Source organism: Saimiri boliviensis, chromosome 17, assembly GCF_048565385.1.
Source record: "Saimiri boliviensis isolate mSaiBol1 chromosome 17, mSaiBol1.pri, whole genome shotgun sequence".
NCBI lineage: Eukaryota > Metazoa > Chordata > Mammalia > Primates > Cebidae > Saimiri > Saimiri boliviensis.
In genome coordinates this window covers 47,006,390-47,030,064 of record NC_133465.1, presented here as the reverse complement: position 1 = coordinate 47,030,064, position 23,675 = coordinate 47,006,390, and the positions used below count along the sequence as shown (strand labels likewise).

General features: G+C 50.1%; 1 protein-coding gene across 1 annotated transcript; it reads left to right on the top strand.

Annotated features, from left to right (window-relative positions):
- The first annotated feature begins 10,239 nt into the window (after window positions 1-10,239).
- KRT9 (keratin 9) lies at window positions 10,240-22,031 on the top strand. The gene is made up of 9 exons (XM_074388005.1): window positions 10,240-10,884; window positions 12,105-12,187; window positions 12,312-12,468; window positions 12,738-12,899; window positions 13,699-13,824; window positions 13,947-14,170; window positions 14,582-15,003; window positions 21,541-21,580; window positions 21,950-22,031. Exons 1-9 carry the CDS (start codon window positions 10,240-10,242, stop codon window positions 22,029-22,031), a joined length of 1,941 nt encoding a protein of 646 aa, XP_074244106.1.
- Window positions 22,032-23,675: the final 1,644 nt, after the last annotated feature.

The following is a 23,675-nucleotide window of genomic DNA, read 5'->3' as shown; positions in this document are numbered from 1 at the left end:
CTTGACAGACTTGTCTCCCTCTACCCCACCTGCTCTTGCCTCCAAAGCTGGATCGAATACTTCCTACACTTGGTTGATCTAGGGCAAGTTGACGGCCATCTCCCAGCCTCAGCTTCCACTTCTGTAAAACGGGCACAATGAAAATACCTGCCTCATGGGCTTGTTGTGAGGATTCACTGGAAGAATGCGTTTAAGGCCTTCAGCACAGTGCCTGGCATAGTGCTGGCTCAAGGCATGGCTGTTTTGGGTGAACCGTCTCTAGGGCATGGTGATTATTCATCCAAGATGAGAGCATGTTTAGAGGGTTTGGGAGGAGACTGGTTTCTAACCCTGGCTCTGTTCTGCAACAGCTTTGAGCTTAGAAAGTCTGAGTCTCAGTGTCTTTACTTGTGTAGTAAGGATGCTGAGCCCTGCTTCTAGAGGTTGATATGAGAATCCAATGAATGACTGTACCTTAAGAGTAGGACTGTAGGAGCCTCCCCTGGATGGGGAATGCCTTTTCTTCTCTTTGGGGGGCTAGAAAAGGAGTGGGAAGGGAAGAAGCCTCACTCTAGTAAGTGGTGAAAATTCCAGAGGTGGGTGGGGTTGACTGCCCCAAGGTAGGAAAGAATTGACTAGTCCTGTGTCAGTTTCAGCAGCTCATTCATTTGGCTATGTGAAGAAAACTTGTAGGGAGAGTCAAGGGTAGGGGAGAGATTGAAAAAAGACTGAATTTGGGCAAGGGATCTAAAAGCCCGGGCTTTTAAATCAGACTACTTGGGTTAGAGTCCTGGCTCCTATGCTGAGTCGCCTCGAAGAGTTTGTGCAAGATACTAAACCCCACATTCCTCTTTCACAAGGAAGGGAATAAACACCTTTACTGCATACGGCTAACACAGGAGTAAATGACCTCATGCAGGCAATGAATGTGGCATTGTGTTTGGCACACAGTCAGCAGCCTATAAATGGTAGTGGGGTGAGTTATTCAGAAAAGGAATGAAGAGATGTTGGTTTCTCTTGTTCCTACCTCCACCCCAGGAAAAAGAGGACTGCTTTGTGTTTCTGAAACTCTGGAATTTTTTTTTTTTTTTTTTTTTTTTTTTTTTTTTTAGATATAGAGATGGGGTTTTGCCATGTTGGCTAGGATGGTCTCGATTTCTTGACCTCATGATCCGCCCGCCTCAGCCTCCCAAAGTGCTGGGATTACAGGCTTGAGCCACCGTGCCCGGCCACTCTGGGATATTTTTTAACCTAAGTTTTGTCATCAAGAAAGGGTGACTTTGGGTGATCCCTGGGTGAGGATGGGTCATCCTGGAGGTGAACTACTAAAGTTTCAGGGGTACAGGGGACAACTCAAGGAGGAGGAAGTTTTGAGGGTGCTTCCTCAGAGAATGAGAAGAGGGAGGTTTGAAGGCCCTGGAGGGTACAGGACCCTCGTGTGGGGAGGGGTTTGTGATTCTTCTAGGAGTGTTGAACTCTGGTTCCTAAAGTTTCCAGTTGGGCAATGAACCTCCTGCCCAAGTGTGGCAAAGAATCTCAGGAGTGACACACATTTGAGAGGTCACATGAGTCTGGACAGAGAGCAAAGTATGGCAAGAATCACCAGTGGGGACTGAAGCCTAGCATACCCTGAACTTCATAAGAATCCCCAGACACCCCTCTACCTTGGAGGTGGTGCCAGATGAAAGTCTCTGTCTCCAAAGGAGATCTGCTTTAGAGGAATATAGAAGCGTGAGATCTCTTGGACTGGGGTGCAGCGGGGCGAGCCTCCTCTCTCAGTGGTTGCCATCACTATTTGGAGGAAATACACAGGAGAGTCGGGCTTGCTTGCGGGTAAAACTGGTGTCTGGGACTTCCTGGCTGAAAGCAGGCTTAGAACCAGGAAGGTTGGGAGGTGATCCCACCCTGTACTGTCAGGCTCCAGGGTCTCCCGTTGACTCCCGTTCTCCATGGATTTCCCCGTCATACCCCATTGGGGAGGGCAGGGCCGATGTTTGGATTCTTCTAATGAACAGGGCTCTTGTCCACAGAGCCTGGCAGCTGCAAGTATCCAACTCAAGACATGAGCCCAGCAGCTCTGACAATGGTGACTGCCTTCCCTTGGCCTCCGCTCAGCTTAACAATAGACCAGCAAAGTGACTCGATAGCACAGTCTAGTGGAGGCAGGTGGGATTGCATCTCTGAGTCCGGGGGCGGGGGGGCAGGAGGGAGGGGTGTTGGTCAGGTGATCTCTTGGTTCTGCCTCCCTATAAACGTCTTCACCTCGCCAGCACTCAGAACTGGCAGTGCTAGGTGAGCCACTGAGAAGCCTCCTCCAACCTCACCGTAGGGAGACCGACTTGCTCCAGGTCCTATCGGCTGAAAGTGGCAAAGTCCTGTTCATGCTCAGGCTTTGCCACATCCTGGGTGCCTTCATTCCTGTCTCGTTCTTTTTCTGGGATGAGATAAAGCTGAGTCCCATGGGATCAATGTGGATTTTTCCTAGCTTACTTCATGCTTTTTGTTTTATGTGGTGGAAGGGTGGAACCAGCCTTGAAGTTCTTAATCCCCTTGATTTGGGGGAGCTTTTTTTTAAAAATAGTTTAAAGATCTCTAACGTGTCCAGGGAACTCTATAGGCAGCAACTGGCCTATGTGCCTACCTAATCAGGCACTTCCCAAGGCCACAGACAGCCTGGCTTGGGTAATGTAGCCGGCTCTTCCTACAGGCAGATGTCAGAGGAGCCAGCCCTAAGGAGGCCTGATGCCCAGGGGCTGGGGAGTCCTGATGTCTTGGTGGGACCGCAGAAAGCTCCCTGGCCCACCTCATTGAGCCTGGAGGCTGTCACAAAGGGGACAAGGGAATGTCACGGGTTTCCAGGGCACCGGACCGGCCTCAGGCAGGCACAGGGCAGGCATCAGCTCCTCCTCCATTGCTGTTTGCTGAGCGAGAGCTTTCCTGATGGGTCTTACCTCTGTGACATTGTCACCTGTAAGGCCAAGCCTGGGAAAGGAAGCCTTTTCCTTTAAGGTGCTCTGATGAGCTTTGGGGGTGACTTGGCATGAGAGAGGGCAAAAAGAGACACACAGAGATAGAGAGAAACAAACGCATATAGAGTTGAGAGAGAGAGAGGGAGGGAAAGGGAGAGAGTCAGAGACAGAGTCAGTGAAAGAGAAGATAGTGAGGGTCCTGGGCTAGTACTAGGCAGGGAGGAGCATTCATTCACACATTCATTCATTCACACATATTTATTGAAACTTACTGTTGTAGATACAGGGGAGATAGGGGTGAATTGAGACAGACTGAATAAGAAAAGGGACGGCATGAGGAAGAAGGCAGAGAGGGACCCAGCGCGTGTGTGGGGCTTAGGGCAGAGAGCAGGAGCTCTGAGCTTGTGTCCACTGCAGCTCCTGCTCACGGGAGGGCAAGCCCTGGCTCCACTCCCGCCTTGTTTAGCTCTGTGACTGTGGCCAAGATATCCTCTCTGAGCCTCAATTTCCTTACCTGTAAAGTGATTTAAAAATTAACACGCACCTCCTAAAACAGTTGGCGAAGATGAAATGCAACAGCACAGGCAAAGCAACGAAGGTCTTGCCTGCAACGCTGGAGGATCCTCGATGGAAGGAACCATGATCCTCCAACCATCCTGTGTTCTCCCCAGGCCCCACGGGCACAGGTCTTTGATCTTAATGGGGGCTGAATAGGCCAGAGGGATGGGCTATTAACAATTGAGGGAGCTGAGAACCCAAGTCACTCAGACGGTCCATGGGGAGGTCGGGAGCAGCCACAATGTCACCGATAGTCAGAAAGATGTCCCACTATGTGCCAGGCCCACACCAGCAGTTTTGCAATATGAGCTCTTCTAAGCCTCACAGCAACCTTGTGATGTCAGAACTTTTTTTTTTTTTTTGAGACCGAGTCTTGCTCTGTTGCCCAGCTGGAATACAATGGTGCGATCTCAGCTCATGGCAACCTCTGCTTCCTGGGTTCAAGCAATTCTCCTGCCTCAGCCTCCCAAGTAGCTGGGATGACAGAAGCCCACTATCACACCCAGCCAATTTTTGTATTTTTAATAGAGACGGGGTTTCACCATGTTGGCCAGGCTGGTCTCGAACTCCTGACCTCAGGCAATCCAACCACCTTGGCCTCCCAAAGTGCTGCGATTACAGGCCTAGGCCACTGTGCCTGGCTAAGGTCAGAACTATTTTTTTCCCCACTGAAATCCTTTGCTTGACTTAACTCCCTGTCCTTTAGCGGCACGGGACTCCTGCCTTGGCCGTCACTTTTCTTGCTCCCACCTCAGGACATTTGCACGTGCTCTATGCTCCTTCCCTTTTTCCTCCTCCTGGCTCACCTCTCCTCCCCCTTCACTCAAGCGTCTCTTTTTCAGGGAGAAGGTCTCTGATGCCCCCGCCCATGCCACATCCCTTATTATGTGCTCCTCTCCATCCCCCCACCAGCCATGCTCACCTCAGTTGTGAACTGCATGCTTATTTTTGCAGGTCTGTTTTATCCCATAACTGTCCATCGAGGTAGGGGCTTGCTCATTACTTTATCCCCAGCACTCAGTCCAATGCCTGGCAAATAGTAGGTGCTCAATAAAGGATGAATCCAAATTTACAGTGAGGAAACAGGTTCAGAGAGGGGAAGCAACTTTCCCCAAAATAAGTGGAAGAATCTGGCTTTATGCTGTGACCTGCCTGGCTCCAAAGCCGGTGCTCTCAGCCTCTCTGCTAGGTGTGTCCCGGCAGACACAAGCCTGGGGTGCCTAGAGTCAGGTGGAGGCACCTATGCGGGCCCACCCCATCCCCTCACTGTGGTCTGATAGGGTCTGGCTGGGCAGGGTGGTGGCAATTGCCTATTGTATGAGAAAGAATCAGTGTTGACAGACAGGAGCAGGTCCCCACAGCCCGGCGCCAGTGGGCAGTGCACGCTTGCCCAGATGGCTCATGGAGGTGGGCCCATGCTCCAGGGGAGGAGCCGTGACTCAGGCGTTGCTCCCTCTCCCTCAGGCTGACTCAGGTCCCTCCCTGGCCCCACCTGGGGCTCAATGACAGACAGCAATGGGGAGCAAGTGCGGGGTGTGGGAGGCTGCTTGCGGGCGAGCACGAGGGCTCCCCCGGCCAGAGCAAAGCTGTCCTTGTGCTGCCTCCAGGTCCCCATGTCCCCAGTGGACGATGTTTTCCCTACAGGGGACACCTTGCAAGTGGAACCTTTGGTTCCCTCTCTGTCCCTCTGTCTGCCTATCCAGGTCCTTACAACCCCTTCTCTCCTACTCCATCTACTCCCCAAGGGGAGGGCCTGCATTTGGGATGCTGGCGCTGGGCACAGGCTGCAGCCTTGCACATTGGCTGGAGAGAGGCAGTGTCGGTTCTCACCGCATCTCAGGTGCCGCCTGCCGCGGGCTCCATGGTTTTCATTCCTGGTTCATTCTTTGGAGGGTTCCCATGGGAGGTGTTGAAGGTGGGGCTCAGAGCGCAGACTCTGAGCCCTGAGAGGCTGGAAGAGTGGGCCACGTCACCGGACCTAGAAGAAATCACTCACTCAGGCCACGGCGGTTGGTCTTCCTCCTCCCTGGCCCATCTTGCCCAGTCTGATTACCCATGCCAGGCAGAGAGCTTGGGAGAAGGGAAAAGATGGTGCCCAGCTGCAACTGGAGTAAGACGTCCTAGCGGGACCACAGGCGCTGCCGGCTCTTCTTTGTATTGGAACAAGCCAGATGTGGGGGGAGGAGGGCCAGTGTGGTGGGGGCTACATGTGGGCAGCAGTTGGGCATTCACCTAGGGGGCCCTCTGTTTTTATGGCCCTTGGCAACACTGCACATAGGGGCTTCACATGAGGAAACTGAAGCCAACTTTGAGGACCACAGGGAAAGGGAGGGTGAGGTTGGCCGGTGGCCCAGCCCTGCCTCTCTGGGGAGCTCCTGCTCTCTCTACCCCACAGTGGTCCCCATGCATAACTCGCTTTCCCCGGGCAGCTGGGAGGAAATCTGGGGGACGAAGCCTGCTGCTCTGGGCTGAGTGAGGTTTTGAGCGGGGCTGGAGGGTGGGAAGTGGAGAAGGTGGGTGAGGACAGGGATTGGGGTTTGGTACCAGGGCTGGAAGCCAGGGCCACCTGTCAAGAAGGCTAGCTGGCCAGGGGTGCCCCAGCTGGGAGCTTTTGCTCAGTCAGGAGAGTCTCAACTGTTCTCAGGATCTCCCAACGCAGACACATTTGCAGAGGACAGAGCAGATTCTGGAAGTGCCACTCTGCTGGCTCTCTCCACAGTGGCCCATCCACAGCACCACCAACTTCTCCATCCAGCTCAGGGGCCCAGGACCAGGGGTGTACTTCCCAACCAGAGTGGCAGCATCAGCCTGGGGATGGGGAAAAAGGTAACTTCCCAGTTCTGGGACCATGCTGCCGGCAGATTCCGGGCCTCCCAGGAGAGCTTGGCGAAGACCTTGAATGGTTTAAAACCATTTAAGAAGTAGAAAGGGGCCGGGCGCGGTGGCTCAAGCCTGTAATCCCAGCACTTTGGGAGGCCGAGGCGGGTGGATCACGAGGTCGAGAGATCGAGACCATCCTGGTCAACATGGTGAAACCCCGTCTCTACTAAAAATACAAAACATTAGCTGGGCATGGTGGCTCACGCCTGTAATCCCAGCTACTCAGGAGGCTGAGGCAGGAGAATTGCCTGAACCCAGGAGGTGGAGGTTGCGGTGAGCCGAGATTGCGCCATTGCACTCCAGCCTGGGTAACAAGAGCGAAACTCCGTCTCAAAAAAAAAAAAAAAAAAAAAAAGAGAAAGTAGAAAGGGAATGAACTGATACCCACTAGCTTTGATCTAAGAGTCTCCCATGTATTAAGCATTCATAAAACGCCTTTAGTATTCTCTGAGTATTGAATAAAAGAGAATTAAGTTCTCTTTTAATTCTCAAAAATAAACCTACCTGTTTAATTTTTAACATATTTTGTACCACCCATTTAAATGTTTATTTGACACATTCTTGTAAATTAACTCACCTTTCATTTAAACAAACATATTTATTTATTTATTTATTTTTTATTTTTATTTTTTTATTTTTTGAGACGGAGTTTCGCTCTTGTTACCCAGGCTGGAGTGCAATGGCGCGATCTCGGCTCACCGCAACCTCCGCCTCCTGGGTTCAGGCAATTCTCCTGCCTCAGCCTCCTGAGTAGCTGGGATTACAGGCACACGCCACCATGCCCAGCTGATTTTTCGTATTTTTAGTCGAGACGGGGTTTCACCATGTCGACCAGGATGGTCTCGAACTCTCGACCTCGTGATCCACCCGCCTCGGCCTCCCAAAGTGCTGGGATTACAGGCTTGAGCCACCGCGCCCGGCTTAAACAAACATATTTATAAAGGAAATCTGACATTACTACCAAAAGAGGAAAATCATAATCACTTGCCGGAAGCAGAAGGAAATGATATACAGAAAGACTTAACTTCTAATTAGATACGGTCACTTTCTAAAGGTTCTGAGCTCAAAGCTGGCTCTGTTTTTTTGAACAGGGTGATTGACAAGTGTGGCAGGGTGTTAGAGAGGCCACAGTGTCTAACTGAGATTTCCTCCTTGATTAATCAGAAGATTGAAAAATAGAAAAAGAGGCGAGGTGCCGTGGTTCATGCCTATAATCCCAGCACTTTGGGAGGCTGAGGCAGGAGGCTCTTTTGAGCCCAGGAGTTCAAGATCAGCCTGGGCAACATAGTAAGACCCCATCTTTATGAAAAAAAAAAATTAGCTGAGCATGGTGGTGTGTCCCTATAGTCCCAGCTACTTGGGAGGCCGAGGCTGGAGGATGGCTTGAGCCCAGGAGGTCGAGGCTGCAGTGAGTTGTGATCACACTGCCACACTCCAGCCTGGATGACAGCATGAGATCCTGTCTCAAAACAAACAAATAAACAAACATGGAAAAAGGAAATCTCTCCAACGGCTTCGGTATTATTCTTATTCTTATTTTTTGAGATGGAGTCTAGCTCTGTCGCTCAGGCTGGAGCGCGGTGGCACGGATCTCAGCCGTGCGGATCTCAGCTCACTGCCACCTGTGTCGCCCAGGCTCAAGCGGTTCTTGTGCCTCAGCCTCCTGAATAGCTGGGATTACAGGCGTGTACCACCACGCTACAGGTAGGTACACCAGGCGTGTACCCGGCTAATTTTTTGTATTTTTAGTAGAGACAGGGTTTCGCCATGTTGCCCGGGCTGATCTCAAACTCCTGAGCTTAGGCGATCTGCCGGCCTCAGCCCCGCCAAGTGTTGGGATTCCAGGCGTGAGCCACTGCACCTACCACTTCAGTATTGTTTAATAGTCTCTGAGCATCACTTAAAATCACCTCGAGAAATACCAGTCATCTACACTGCCTAAACATGTAGGCATTGCCTCTTCCAGGCCCTTGCTGACCATCCTGGCCTCTCTTTCCCTACCTTTAGCTCTTTTTCAGCAATGAGCATCTTCCTGGAATGTCTGGTATCTTTCCTCCCTCTCATATGGGTTGGGATCCTACTTGGTCCAGACGTTCGAGTACAAGGTGAGGAGGGCCAGGCTTAGAGGAGATCTTGCTGCCAAGAGAGAGAGTTTTCTTCTTTTTTCAGTACGTGAACTTTTACTCTTCATAAAGCGCTTCGCAGAGCCTGGGGATGAGTGTGAGAGACTGTGACAGAGCACAGTACAAACTCAGAAGGCCAGAGGACAGGAAGACGGAGGAGGAGGCACACAGAGGGATCACTGAAGATGAGTGATGAGTAGTTTTCTGCGTAGAAAAGATGGAGAGGGACATTGCAATTAGAGATCATGGCAAGTGCTGTGCATTCTTGGAGGGAAGAAGGGCGTTTGGGAGCATTGTGTGATTTTCTAGGGGATCCAGAGGATGGTGGGAGATGGGACAGGAATGGGAAGACGAAGATGGGTCTAAGTGCCAGGAATGTGGCTCTTATCTTGAGGGTGGAGGGAAGCCAGTGACATGACATTGTCAGACATGGATTAGAAAGATCATCCTGGCTGCTGTTCACGAAGAGTTGGAGGGACATGGGAGAGGCGGGGAGGGCAGTTAGAAGCTGATGGCTAAGGTCTGGGTGAGGGCAGAGTTGATGGGGACTTAGGGCGCTGGACGGTCAGAGGCAGCAGAACATTTTGTGAGCGTTTCTCATGAATCTCTTACTAGGAGATGGACAAACTTCATATCAGCCTTTTTCAGAGGAGGAAACTGAGGCATAGTGAAGTTAAGTAATTTATTGAAGTCACACAGCTCGTGAGCACGGAGCTAGATGGAGCTCAGGTAGTTGCACCGGAGACCAGCGCCTTCTTCACCATTCTCTTCCGGCCTTGGTGACCAGAATATACATCCAAGTTTCTGCCAGGAGCAGGGATAAGTCACACTTCTCTATATCCCCTCCCAGGGCTCTGTATGGAGTAGGCGCTCAACCAAGAGAGTTCCACAGCCCCTGCTGGGCCATGCAAAAGGACAGGACAGTTGAGCCACTTGCATTGCTGCTCAGGGTCAGCTAGTGTCAGCACCACCCTGTTTATTTGGTCCACTTTCTTCTTCCAGCCCTTCGTGTGAACTCCGCACACTGTCTCGAGCGCCGGCGGGCACAGTCCCTGTGCCTCTCTCCATCCCTTGGCCACACCACTTGTCTCCTCATCGAACTGGAGTCTCCCAAGGGCAGAGCCTCAGTCTCCGCAGAAAGCCATGACGATCCTGAGAGCAAGGACTGGCTTCTCATCCATCTGGGGCTCCAGAGGGCAGGGGCTGTGCCTCCGCATCCTCTGTGATAACTCCCTAGTGCCCTGGTTCCAGCTCAGTCCACAGCGGGCACCAGGTGGGAGCCAGGAGGGATGAGACAGTGATTACCACCAATTGAGGAGGTGACTTTGCTTCTGGAGTTTCTATCCCAAAGGGGCTAAGTCTCAGACCTGCTGTTGGGGCCAGCCGGAGAGCAGACTCCAGGATCTAGGTCACCCCTGTGGCAGCAGAGCTGATTTATGGTGGCCCTGACAGGCTAATATCATCAAATTACCCCACACAATGGAGAGAGGCTGGGTCGCCTCCAGGCAGTCACCAAAGGACGCTGAGCCTGGGGCAACCCGGCTACCTCTGCATCCCAGACCTCCTTCGGGTCCGTGGGGGGAGGCTGGCACAGACCAAGGGCACACCCAGGCGTGCCACCTTCAGCTGGGGGTATAAGTAGGCAGCCCCAGGGACGGCTCTGTACCCTGCACTTGGGAGTCGACAGCACTCCTTCCACGCTTCTCTGTCCGTGAGCTACCGGCCGTGTCATGAGCTGCAGACAGTTTTCCTCGTCCTACCTGAGCCGCAGCGGCGGCGGGGGTGGCGGTGCGGGCAGCATGAGGTCTTCCTTCAGCCGCTTCAGCTCCTCAGGGGGCGGTGGAGGAGGGGGCCGGTTCAGCTCTTCCAGTGGCTATGGTGGGGGGAGCTCTCGTGTCTGTGGGAGGGGAGGTGGTGGCAGTTTTGGCTACAGCTACGGCGGAGGGTCTGGGGGTGGTTTTAGCGCTAGCAGCATAGGCGGTGGCTTTGGGGGTGGCTCCAGAAGTTTTGGTAGTGTTTCTGGAGGAGGCTATGGTAGTTCTGGGGGTTTTGGAGGTGGCTTTGGTGGTGGTTCTGGAGGTGGCTTTGGTGGTGGTTCTGGAGGTGGCTTTGGGGGTGGCTATGGGGGTGGCTTTGGGGGCCTTGGAGGTGGTGCCGGAGGTGGTGATGGTGGTATCCTGACTGCTAATGAGAAGAGCACCATGCAGGAACTCAATTCTCGGCTGGCCTCCTACTTGGATAAGGTGCAAGCTCTGGAGGATGCCAACAATGACCTGGAGAATAAGATCCAGGATTGGTATAACAAGAAGGGACCTGATGCTACCCAGAAGAACTACTCTTCTTACTATGACACGATTGATGACCTCAAGAACCAGGTAGGTGCGGGAGACAGCAGGCTCTCTTTATCTGTGTCTCCGTCTCTTTCTCTTACATTCTTTACCTTCCAAAAAGGTAAAATACGAGCTCTAAGCTCAGACAATAGCCAGGGAATCCATCTTTTGGAAATGCATGCTTTCATCAGAAACAAACTTGTATTTGGTTTCTGGGGATCCCAGGATAGGACCTTGGCCTGTGCTCTGGGTGTTCATTTCCACTTCCTCAGCTTTCAGAGTTTGGGCGGAACAGAGAGGAGGCCTGGACGAACATGAGCAGGGCTGGGACTGGACGTGGAACGTCCTTTAGGTCTGGTCTAAGTCAATACTCTCTCTTCCTTTGTACTTCTCCTGGGTTCCTTTGGGAGAGTATCTTGATCTTTTAAGGTATTTTGGACCCAGTTGTATATGTTCATTGTTCAAGTGATGGAGAGGATCCAGAACTCTGGGAATGGAAGTTATCCATCCATCCATCCATCCATCCATCCATCCATCCATCCATCTGTCCATCCATCCATCCATCTATCCCTCCGTCCTTCCCTCCCTCCCTCCCTCCCTCCTTCCCTCCCTCCACCCACATGTCCATCTATCTGTCCAATTATTCATCCTCTCAGTTCGGTGAGTGACTATCCCTCAGCGCAGCTCTGGGGAGACAGTGATGTGCTAGACTTAGTTCTGGTGGAGCTCACAGCCTGGCTCTTCAGCCTTCTCACTCATCCCTCTTGTTTTCCCTACTGCATGTCTCTGGGTGTGCTGTTTCTTCTACTCCAAACCTCTTCTGTCTATTCACTCCTGTTTCATCTTAGCCATCCTTCAGGGCCTAATTCAATTCCCAGCCAACTCCTTCCTGAAGTCTTTCTTGATCCCCCATTGCCATAAGCCACCTCTCCTTTCCTTGAACTCTTTTTAGGATACTTTGGACTTTGCAGTCAATCGTGGGCTCCTTGAGGAACAGGATGTCAGTAATTTCTAAACCCTACAGTGCCCTTTGTAGTAGATCTTCAAATACCTGTTGAATGAATGAATGAAGACCACACCAAACATCTTTGCTGAAGGCTGGAAGGGATCTGTGCCATGTCCTGGCTGTTGGAAGTCCCGCATTCTTCCTGAGAATCTTCCTGGATGGAACCTTCACCTCCTGTGGCTTTGCCCGGCCTCTTGCTTTCCCAGCACTGGGCCACAGCATGATTTCATGGCTGTGTCCTTTTTTTTTTTTTTTTCAGATTGTGGACCTGACAGTGGGCAATAACAAGACTCTCCTGGACATCGACAACACTCGCATGACACTGGATGACTTCAGGATAAAGTGAGTCCTGCTCCTCTTTTCCTCTCCCGCCAGCAGCCTGTAATGCCCTGAACCTCAGTGCTCTGGAGGGTCAGGCAGGGCCCGGTTCCCTCTTGATCGTTTTCTACACCTGGCCTGTCTGCAGGTTCGAGATGGAGCAAAACCTGCGCCAAGGAGTGGACGCTGACATCAACGGTCTGCGGCAGGTGCTGGACAATCTGACCATGGAGAAGTCTGACCTGGAGATGCAGTTTGAGACTCTGCAGGAGGAGCTGATAGCCCTCAAGAAGAATCATAAGGAGGTAGCGTGCTGGGGCTTATGGTTTACTGGGGAGAGGGAGGAGCGGAAATGCAGAGACAGCAGGGAAGCGTTGGTGCTTTACCTGAGAGATACCCTCTCCTTTACTCTTGAGGACACTTTCAGCTTCTCCTTAGCATCACCTATGGTAGTGGGTGGCCTTTGGCTTCACAACTATGCCCCCTTTTTGTGCCCTGCGGGACCAGAGGGAGAAAGCTGAAAGGTGTGAAGAGGACTTTATCCCTGATCTCATCTCTCCTTCCTCCCTGGCAGGAGATGAGTCAGCTGACTGGGCAGAACAGTGGAGATGTCAATGTGGAGATAAACGTTGCTCCTGGCAAAGATCTCACCAAGACCCTCAATGACATGCGTCAGGAGTATGAGCAGCTCATTGCTAAGAACAGAAAGGACATCGAGAACCAATATGAGTCCCAGGTGAGCAGAGCGGGCTGCCCATTCACCCTCCTCTCCCTGCGTCTGTGCATCTCTCCATCCCTCCTGTCTCCCGTTCCTTCATCCTCCTACATCTCCATCTCTCAGTGCAGCTACCATTCATCCATATTCCAGCGGATGTCATTCAGCCATCTTCATTCTCCACACACAAACATCATTACGAAGTAGCTTCTTAGTGCCGTGTTTTATGTAAAGTATTGATGTCTCAGAGATATTGATGTCCCAGATATGAGCCAAACAAGACTGCTGCCCTTGAGAATCTCACAGTTTCTTGGATGTGTGTGAACAAAAGCAGAATATGAACAGCTTACTCCATTGCTATGTAATGTAAGATGCTAGGAGAAGGATGCAGTGTGTCTCCCGCACTGTACTGAGCTCTGTGGTGGTTCCCTTCCTCCCTGAGTCTCCAGTGCCTAGCCAGAGCCTGGCACATACCTGAAGGCATGGTCTGTAGTGTGTGTGTGTGTGTGTGTGTGTGTGTGTGTGTGTATGTATGTATGTATGTATGTTTGAAAGGTGGGGAAGTTTGGAATAAGTTTAGATTAGAAAGATGGCCATGAGACAAAGTGTGAAGGGTCTTGCAACCTTACTGAGAGAGAATGTCATGTTGAGAGGACCGGACAACCCTGCACGGCTGGAGGAGACCCAGAACTCAGAATGACTTGTCCTGGCTTCAGCTCAGCCTTGGCCCTGGAGGCGAAGATCCTGGTGAATGGGGCAGAATCTTGCCCACTGAAACTCCTGGCCCAGCCTGATACTGACTGAGCCTTTGGTCTTGCAGATAAACCAGATCGAGCAGGAAGTATCCAGTAGTGGTCAGGAGATGCAGTCCAGTGCCAAGGAGTTGACACAGCTCCGGCATGGTGTCCAGGAGTTGGAGATTGAGCTGCAGTCTCAGCTCAGTAAGGTTGGTAGTGCTGCTGTGGACCCTTTGTCAAGGTGGGGCACAGGAAGGCTTTGCATCCCAGGAGTGGGAAGAAGAGGAATTATGATGTAGCATCCCTCTTAAAGCCTTCTTCTGACCTCTAGAAAGCAGCCCTGGAGCAGAGTTTGGAAGACACGAAGAACCGCTACTGTAGCCAGCTGCAGATGATCCAGGAGCAGATCAGTAACTTGGAGGCTCAGATCACAGACATCCGGCAAGAGATCGAGTGCCAGAATCAGGAATACAGCCTTCTACTCAGCATCAAGACGCGGCTGGAGCAGGAAATCCAGACCTACCGTAACCTCCTTGAGGGAGGCCAGGAAGACTTGTAGGTTCCCCGGGATTCGGTGGAACCCCTGGGGTCCCTAGGCCTCTGATACTACTTCTGTCCCTCTGGACAGAGGCAGCTGAGGAAGGTTCTTACACACAGGGTCTTATGGGTTGAGGACTTCTTCATCCTGGGGTTAGGGGGACCTCATGCATTTGGGCTTTGGGGAAGGAGGATGGTGACACTGAGAGAAGGGGCTGCCTCCCTGCTCCAGGGAGGAGAGGGCTTCATAGTCCCAGCTGGAAGCTCCTCCCTCCCAGCTGTGGTGCCAGCCCAGACTCTGTCCTCTGCTTCCCAGGAAGGAAAACAGAAAGATTCATGTTTGGGTCCTGACTCTGTCCAGGTCCATCCTTCATATATGCATGTGTGGGGAGCACTCATTTTAACTCTCCTTCTTTCTTTCTTTCTTAGTGAATCCTCTGGAGCTGGAAAAATTGGCTTTGGAGGTGGCCAAGGAGGTGGAGGAGGAAGTGGATCTCGAGGTGGAAGTGGAGGCAGTCAAGGAAGAGGATCCAGGGGAGGAAGTGGAGGCGGCTATGGTGGAGGAAGTGGAGGTGGCCATAGTGGAGGAAGTGGAGGTGGCCATAGTGGAGGAGGTGGAGGTAGCTATGGTGGAGGAAGTGGAGGTGGCCATAGTGGAGGAAGTGGGGGCAGCTATGGAGGAGGAAGTAGCTCTGGAGGAGGAAGTGGGGGTGGCTATGGTGGAGGAAGTGGTTCTGGAGGAGGAAGTGGAGGCAGCTACGGAGGCGAAGAAGGGAGTGGAACCAAAGGAGGAAGCGGTGGTGGCTACGGAGGGGGAAGTGGAAAATCTGGTGACCAAGATGAGTCAAAAGGTAAGAGACAATCCTGGGTTGTGGGGTGGAGGGAGGCACAACTCTAGGTTGTGGGGTGGAGAGTCAAGGTATTACCCCCTCCTTTTTTTTGAGTATTTTTGAATCTCTGGGGAATACAGATTCTGAATAGAGTTAAATGTTAGGGAAATCTCCAGTGAGGTGCCAGAGACCCTTTGGTTCTGAATTGATCATTATTTTTGACAGAGCCTAGGATGAGGCTAGGGCCAAATCTACACATGGCAGAGTCTCAGTAGTGTAGGAGATGGGGTGAAAATTGCACATTACCATGACACACCCTATGAGGTAGGCTTTAGTATGATCTCCGTTTTAAGGAGAATGAAGTTCAGAGAAAATAACTAATTTGCTCAAAGTCATACAATCGCAAATGAGGGATTCAGCTCTGTGGAGCTTCACAGCCAGTACCTCCAACACTCATGAGGATGGGGGAGCTGGATCAGCAACAGTAGTTCAGGTGGAAAAGAGACTCAGGGTTTTAGTCAGCGGTTGGCTTGCGCAAGTTATTACATGATGCAACTGCCAAAGGATGAACATAACCTAACATAAGAGAGACTCACACAGGTGAGCTGGCCTCCAGATCAGGGAAGATTTTCCCATGTACATGTTGAATTTTATAAAATAAAAATGTAATATGAAATTATAGTAAAAGATTGTGTAATATGACTGAGAATGTTTAGTTCTGAGAAGTCTTGAGGTGCCTGGGAGCTGCCCTTCAGGGTGTCTGGTATGTTTTTGTGTGTCCAGTGCACTGCAGGGCCATGGATGTGCATCTAGGAATAAGCCTGGGGTCATCTTTGCCTCAATATCCAAACAACTGACTAACAAATCTGTTGAATGGAGGGGGCTGGCTCATGAGCCCCCCATTCTCAGACTTGGGGGTGCATCTGCCAGGGTTGCTACAACAGAGATTCAAGAATTGGATGGGGACCACTAGGTTGGGAGACCACAGGGTCCAGTGATCTCAGGATTTTCCAGCTCCTTGAGCTCCATTGTCCTTGCTTCGAGTTTCCCCATCTTTCCCCAAGTCCCGTCCTCTCTGACTCCTGCTCACAGACCTCCCTTCTCCCCCTCATCTCCCTTCCATCTCTCCACAGGCTTCCTTTTGCGATACTAGAGACTCTGCAAACTTCTCCTGCCCAGCCCCAACTGAGCATCCCCAGCTGGGCAGACCCCCGATGAAGCTTGCTGATTGGATCCTGACATCAGGAATAGGTGGCAATGAGCCCCTGTGCCCGTTTGGGACTGGACTGACTTGGCATATGTGCCTCTGGCTTTCCATTGGCTTCCAGCCCTGCTTGGCTTTGATGACTTCAGGGTTGAGGAGACAGACCTCCTTCCTCTCTCTGGCCTGGGGTGATCTCACACCCTGCATGATCTTGACTATAATAAAGCTTTCCTACTGCAAATCAAACTCAGACTTTCACTCATTTGTTCTTTAGCTCATGTTTGTAATCCTAGCACTTTGGGAGGCTGAGACAGGGGGATCACTTGAGGCCAAGCGTTCAAGACTAGCCTTAGCAACATAGTGAGACCTGTCTTTACAAAAAAAAAAAAAAAAAAAAAAAGTTAGGCAGGCATGGTGGCATTTGACTGTAGTCCCAGCTACTCGGGAGGCTGAGATGGGAGGATTGCGTGGGCCCAGGAGTTGGAGGCTTCAGTGAGCTACGATCGCATCACTGCATTCCATCCTTGGTAAGAGAGTAAAGGGATAATCAATTGAATCTGCTATTAAAAGCATGGGCTCACTTTTCTATGAGTTAACTTTTGGTTGTAACAAAGGAACTCAAATTTAGTGGCTGAAAATAACAAGCATTCATTTAGCTGACAGTTTTGCAGTTTAGACTGGGCAGCTCTGTTTCCCTTTGTGCATCTATGGTTTGCTGCCAGTCAGCCAGGTGGCTCTGCCTCTGGAAGTTGGCTGGATGATGGTTGGAGTGATGGGGATGGATGGGCTATGTGATCCTCATCCTCCAGCCAGCTAGCTTGAGCAAGTGTTCCAAGATAATGAGTAGAAACATGCAAGGTTTCTTGAGGCTTAGGCCCAGAGAAGTCACTCTGGCTGTGTTATATTGGCCAAAGCAAGTCACAACCTAGCCCAGATTCAAGAGCAGGGAGCTAGACTTCTCTTGAGGGGAGGAATTGCAAAGTCACATGGCAATGGGCATGGATATAGGGAGGGCAACAACTGAAGGAATTTTTTGCAATCTACCACAGTCGATTGGCAGGTTGTGTGTTAGCTATGGAGAAAAACAAGACAAAAATGATGTGATATTTGCTTGGAAGTTTTCAAGTAAAAAATATAGGCAAAAATAAAGTCCTTCAAGGCAAAGCAACGGACATTCCACAAGATATCAGCCAACAATATTCTCTAAGGATTCTGATAGTCAAAAATCCTTTTCCTCGCTAGGGACAGATAGCCCTCTCAGCCTATGTACCATGTACCAGATACTATAGCTGCCTATCAAGCTACTCCAAAGTATAGAAGCTTAAAATGACAAAATTCATTTTGCTCAGGAATCTGCAGTATTGACAGGGCTTGGTGGTGACCGCTTATCTCTGCTCCTTTTGATTTCATTGCAGCTCACAGGCTGGGTCATTTGAAGTCTTAGTCACTCACACATCTGGCCTAGCTGGGGCTCCCTGGACATCTCTCTCTATCTCTGTGGAGAGTCTCACTGTGATACCTGCAGGATGGTAGCTTCAGGGTAGCCCGACTTCTTACATGGTGGCTCAGGGCTCCCAAGAGACATGTCCCAAGTGAGAAACTGCCAGAAAGAGGCTGTTTGACTTTATCACCCGGACTGGGAAGTCACACAGTGTCACTTCTTCTGTAGTCACAGGCCTGCCTAGATTCAAGGGAAAGAACACAGAGCTGTGGTAGGCAGAATTCTGAGATGCTTTCACAAGATTTCTGGCCCTGGTGTACACATATCTTCTCCCAGTTATTTCATCAAACACGACTGCGATGGGATTTTGGTAATTAAGTTCTCAAATATGTTGACCTTAAGAGAGATTATCTGGCAGACCTGCATGTGAACCCTTTAAAATCTAAGAGTTTTGTCTGGGTGGTCACAGAAGTCAGAGATTTGAAATCTGGGAAGATTTCAATGTGCCCTTGCTGGTTGGAGATGAAAGGGGGTCATAGAAGAAGGAATGTGGGTGAGCTCTAGAAGCTGAGAGCCAGCAAGAAAAAGGAGATTGCAGTCCTCCAAGTGCAAAGAACTGAAGTTTTTCAAGATCAAGGTAGGCATTGGAAGCAGATTTCCCCTGATGAGAATTCAGATGAGAACTCAGCCTGGCTGACATCTTGATTTCACTCTCGTGATATCCTGCCGAGAGAATCCAATTGAGCCTGTGAAGTGTCAGTGAATTCACAGGTGCTGTTTTCAGCTGCTGAGTTTGCAGTAATTTGTTAAACAGAAATAGAAAACAAACACAGACCCCGCCTCTAGATGGAGGTGTGTCCACGGCACGTTGAAGAACAGAGTGTGCAATGGGATATATTGATGTGGTCATTTTTGGAAAACAGAAATTGCCACAGGCTGGCTGAAATCACTAGGAGAGGGGGTGAAGTATGTGTACACTTAGGGCACTAAGTGACACAGGAACCCAGGGGGACTCAAGATCCTGGAATATGTGGAGACGGGAGCAGGCAGGTCATTGGTGTCTCTGGGTCAATGGTGGCTCTAGCAAGACGCCTGAGCAGTGAGAGTCTGTGATCGCTTTTCTAGAGCTCCACTGTTAATGTGCATCTGATTACTCTTTGTTTTTTTTTCCTGCTACCTGCTGTCTTCCTCATCTACCATTTTACGTATCTTTTTATTTATTTATTTAATTTTTTATTTTTGAGACGCAGTCTCACTCTGTCACCCAGGCTGGAGTGCCGTGGCATGATCTCGGCTCACTGCGACTTCCACTTCCTGGGTACAAGCAATTTTCCTGCCTCAGCCTCCCGAGTAGCTGGGACTACAGATGCCTGTCACCCAGCCCAGCTAATTTTTGTATTTTTGGTAAAGAAGAGGTTTCACCATGTTGGCCAGACTGGTCTCGAACTCCTGACCTCAGGTGATCCACCTGCTTCGGTCTCCCAAAGTGCTGGGATTACAGGTGTGAGTCACTGCACCCAGCCCATTTTATGTATCTTTTCTCTACTTCAACTTGAGAAATTCTCCACCTTGAGTCTGAAGCTCCCCGAGGGAGAGGCCAGAAAGTTGCTTTTCCAACCTCCCCAGCATCTTGGGCCTCTGACAGTTCTGCCACTCGGGTGCGTCCACACAAGACCTTTTCTTTTTAACCACGGCACGCCACTGGAGTGAAGGGCTTGATTCTGATGTAAAGGAGGTGCTGAGTGGGATTTGTTACGGCAGGAACAAGGCTGGGCAGAGACGTAGGGTTTGTTGAGGAAGCGACAGTGGCGGCTCTGGCAAAACGTGCAGTGCCCGCCATCAATAGTTTGAGCTGCAATTGTGGTGGCCAGCAGTGACAGCGGTGGTATCTTCCTAGAGCAATCCTTGACTGGGATTTGTTCTGTTGGCATACCCCCAACCTGATTCTCTGCACATCCTGGAAAAGACGCCCAGTAGTTCCTCCTTATTTCACAGGGAATACATTAGAAGACCCTGAGTGGATGCCTGAAACGGTGGATAGTACCTAGTGTTATATACACTATGCTTTTTCCTAGACATTCATGCTTAAGATAAAGTTCACTTTATAAATTAGGCACAGTAAGAGATTAACAACAATAACTAATAAAATAGAATCGTTATAATTATATACTGCAATACAAATTATGTGAATGTGGTGTCTTTCTCTAAGTATCTTATACTGTAGATCTTAGCAACCTCAGCATACGATTTTTTTTCTTTCTGTAGTAAGTTGAGAACTGTCGTCTTTTCTCTTAAATAAAGCCCTTTGCGTCTTCCGTTTGGCAAATCTGAGTCATCAGCATCACTGCTCTTGCACTTTGGGGTCATAATTAGGTAAAATAAGGGAACACAAGCACGGCAATACTGTGACATTTGACCTGACAAGTGAGACAGCTACTAAGTGACTAGCGGGTGGGTGGCGCATACAGTGTGGAGAGCTGGACTGAGTGACGATTCCTGTCCTGGGCGAGACACAGTGGGGCAGTGTGAGATCTCATCACACTCCTTGAAAACCGGGGAACTGTTTATTTCTGGAATTTTCCATTTAATTTTTTTTTTTTTTTTTTTTTGAGACGGAGTTTCGCTCTTGTTACCCAGGCTGGAGTGCAATGGCGCGATCTCGGCTCACTGCAACCTCCACCTCCTGGGTTCAGGCAATTCTGCCTCAGTCTCCTGAGTAGCTGGGATTACAGGCACATGCCACTGTGCCCAGCTAATTTTTTGTATTTTTAGTAGAGACAGGGTTTCACCATGTTGACCAGGATGGTCTCGATCTCTTGACCTCGTGATCCACCCTCCTTGGCCTACGAAAGTGCTGGGATTACAGGCTTGAGCCACTGCGCCTGGCTTATTTAATATTTTTGAATGACAGTTGACCGCAGGCAACTAAAGCTATGGAAAGTGCAACCATGGATAAGGGAGAACGACTGTATTGCTTTCTCTGTAGGTGAAAACAAATTTATTCTGGTACTCTTTGTTTATTGGGATAGAGAAAAAAGAATTTCCCAGTGATAAACTGTAAAATAATTCATGGCCATCCTCTAACATCTGTTCATGTTCTGCACAGAAAAAAATAGGCAAGTTAACCCTACATTTATCAAATTTTTTTTTTGAGGCAGGGTCTCACTCTGTTGTCCAGGCTGGAATTCAGTGGTGCAATCACAGCTCACTGAAGCCTTGACTTCCCAGACTCAAGCAATCCTCCCATCGCAGGCTCCAAAGTAGCTGGGACTACAAGTGTGTGCCACCATGCCAGGATAATTTTTGAAGTTTTTTTTTTTGAGATAGGGATCTCATTATATTTCCAGGGCTTTAAATTCCTTGGTTCTCTGCTTATCTTGCCCTTCTAAAGTGCAGGTATTACAGGCATGAGCCACCCGCTCCTGGCCCGTCTAATCTTTTATGTGGCACTAATTTCTGTCATTCCCTTAGGGACGTAGTATTGCTGGCCCTTTTTATAAACCACATAATCCTTCCTCCATGGATCAGCAGCCACTTAGTGACTATGTCCAGTGTGATCCAGGCACTGGGAAATAACCACAGGGTTGGTCTGAGATACCACTGGGCTCATGAGAAGCAAACTTGGGCTAAAACTCCATTTGTCATTTGATCTCTGTATTGGTTAGATTCTTAATTGCAACGAACAGAAACTACTCTGGCTATTTTAACAAGCAAGGGATTTTTGAGAGCTCTAGATATCTCAGAGAGTCATTAGAAGGGCTGGAGAAACAGAGTCTAGGCTGATTTTCCAAGAACCCCTGAAATGACAAAGCAGAGTGGGTCTGCCAAGGGAGTTGCTGCCTTTGCCAAGACCATGAAGCCACCAAGTCAGAATGGAGCCTTCTGATCCTTTCTGGACTCATTCTGGACTCAGCTCGAGTTGCAGAGCCACATCGCTTCTGCTGTGCATACCGGTAAGCTGGATGCCTAGGGGCACCTCATTTCCTCCCCCACCTATCTTCTAAACCAAGCCCACACGAGTGCGTCTGACTGGTAGAACCTAAATCGCTCAGCTCATTCGGTGGCAAGGGAGGCTGGGAAATGCAGTTTTTAGATCTGCCTGGAAAAGAATAGTGACCAGATGACAGATACAACCTACATGCACATGAGCTTCCATTCTAGCTGGGGAACCACAGTATTGCTCTGCATTTTCAGAGATTCGAGTTGGTTTGGAGCCAGTGTCCGATCACCCCTAGAGGCCTCAGTAGTCAGTAATTCTTGTAAATACCTGCAGATTCCTGTGGGAGGGTCAGGGTAGCAGCCCCCGCCTTCTCTGCACCCAGGTTCTTGTCTGGTGTCCAGGAAGAATCAGGTCACATGAACTGTGTGAAAGGTGATGAATGCGAAGACTTCACTGAGCGTTGAGCGGCTCTCTGTGGATGTACAGTGCCTGCCTGTGATGTTCCTGCAGGACCCTTCCTCAAAGTCTCCCTTTCATTCCAAGTTTTCTGGGTCTATGAGCCAATTCTGATTTTGGAATTGGAATCACAGGGCTCAAGACAGGTCTCTTCCTGACCTAAAGTTTTCTTTTTGGGGGATGGGGTAGTGAATGTGGCAGGCACGGAAGAGAGACTCACTCCTATCTGTTTCAACATCCTGCTCATGAGCTTTCCTATACTCGAGAGGCTGTTAATCTAAAACCTACCCTTTTCCAAGCTCCCCTACAGCCATAGCGTAGGTTTTTCCAATCAGATGCACTCTGTGAGTCATGAGTTGAGTGGGGAGAGAGTTAGAGGGGGAAAAGTCGAATGCTTTTTCTTTGTGTAGACCTGCCAGGATCGTGCATGGCCCTGGGGCCAACATCTCTGGTAGCGGCTTCCCGATTCCCAAGCTTTCTGACTGTGGCAGACCAAGAGTTCCCTTGGGGGCCCCTTGGTGTTAATATGGAAGCCATGCCCAGAAGCCCAATATAGAGTCTGTTCCTTCAGCCTTCTAATGATTTTGTAAGCACCAAATGCCCTGTATTAAATTTATTTCTGTTAAGAAAGTGAGATTGCTTTCTGTCACTTAAAATTGAAACCTAGCCAGGCATGGTGGCTTACGTCCGTAATCCCAGCACTTTGGGAAGCCAAGGTGGGGGAACCACCTGAGGTCAGTAGTTCAAGACCAGCCTGGCTAACATGGTGAAACCTCGTCTGTACTAAAAATACAAAAATTAGCCAGGTATGGTGGTGGGTGCCTGTAATCCCAGCACTCGGGAGGCTGAGGCAGGAAAATCGCTTGAACCTGGGATGCAGACATTGCAGTGAGCCGAGACCGTGACGTCTCAAAAAACCCCAAAAACCAAAAAACAAAAAAAACCCTGAACCTTGACTGGTGGGCTGCTCATGTATTTTTGTCCTAAAGACCCATGGTCAATTGACCACTATCACAGACTCCTACAGATTTTATCCTAGCCCAGTGCTTCAGCTTTGCAGTGTTGTACCTGAGATGTCATCGCCACTGAAATCACGAGGCCTAATTCAACTGCAGCACCTTCCACCCACATCCCCAGAGAACAACTGTGTGTTTTTCAAAGATGCTGTGTTCCCCCGATCTATGTGTTTTTCTCTCCTTTCCTCCCCTCTTCTCTCCTCTCCTCTCCCTCCTTCTCTCTCTTTCTCTCTCTCGCTTTCTCTCTCTCTCTCCCTGTCTCTCTCCGTCTCTCTTTCTTTTGATGAAGTTTTGCTGTGTAGCCAGGCTGGAGTGCAGTGGTGTCTTGGCTCACTGCAACCTCCGCCTCCTGGGTTCAAGTGATTCTCCTGCCTCATCCTCCTGAGTAGCTGGGATTACAGGTACCTGCCAGTAATTTTTGTACTTTTAGTAGAGACGGGGTTTCACCATGTTGGCCAGGATGGTTTTGATCTCTTGACCTCGTGATCCGCCTACCTCAGCCTCCCAAAGTGCTGGGATTCCAGGCGTGAGCCACCACCCTCGGCTGATCTATGTATTTCTTAATGGCCAGAGTCTACACAGAGTCTTCTGCGCTCTCACAGTTGGTGAATGAGTGAATGGATTCCACACGCTAAT

Excerpts from the sequence above, each read along its gene's own strand:
- KRT9 (XM_074388005.1), top strand. The coding sequence starts at position 10,240 with ATGAGCTGCAGACAGTTTTCCTCGTCCTACCTGAGCCGCAGCGGCGGC. Across the intron at positions 12,188-12,311 it reads CTGGATGACTTCAGGATAAA|GTTCGAGATGGAGCAAAACC; the intron begins GTGAGTCCTGCT and ends GCCTGTCTGCAG. Across the intron at positions 21,581-21,949 it reads CGCTTCTGCTGTGCATACCG|GTTCTTGTCTGGTGTCCAGG; the intron begins GTAAGCTGGATG and ends CTCTGCACCCAG.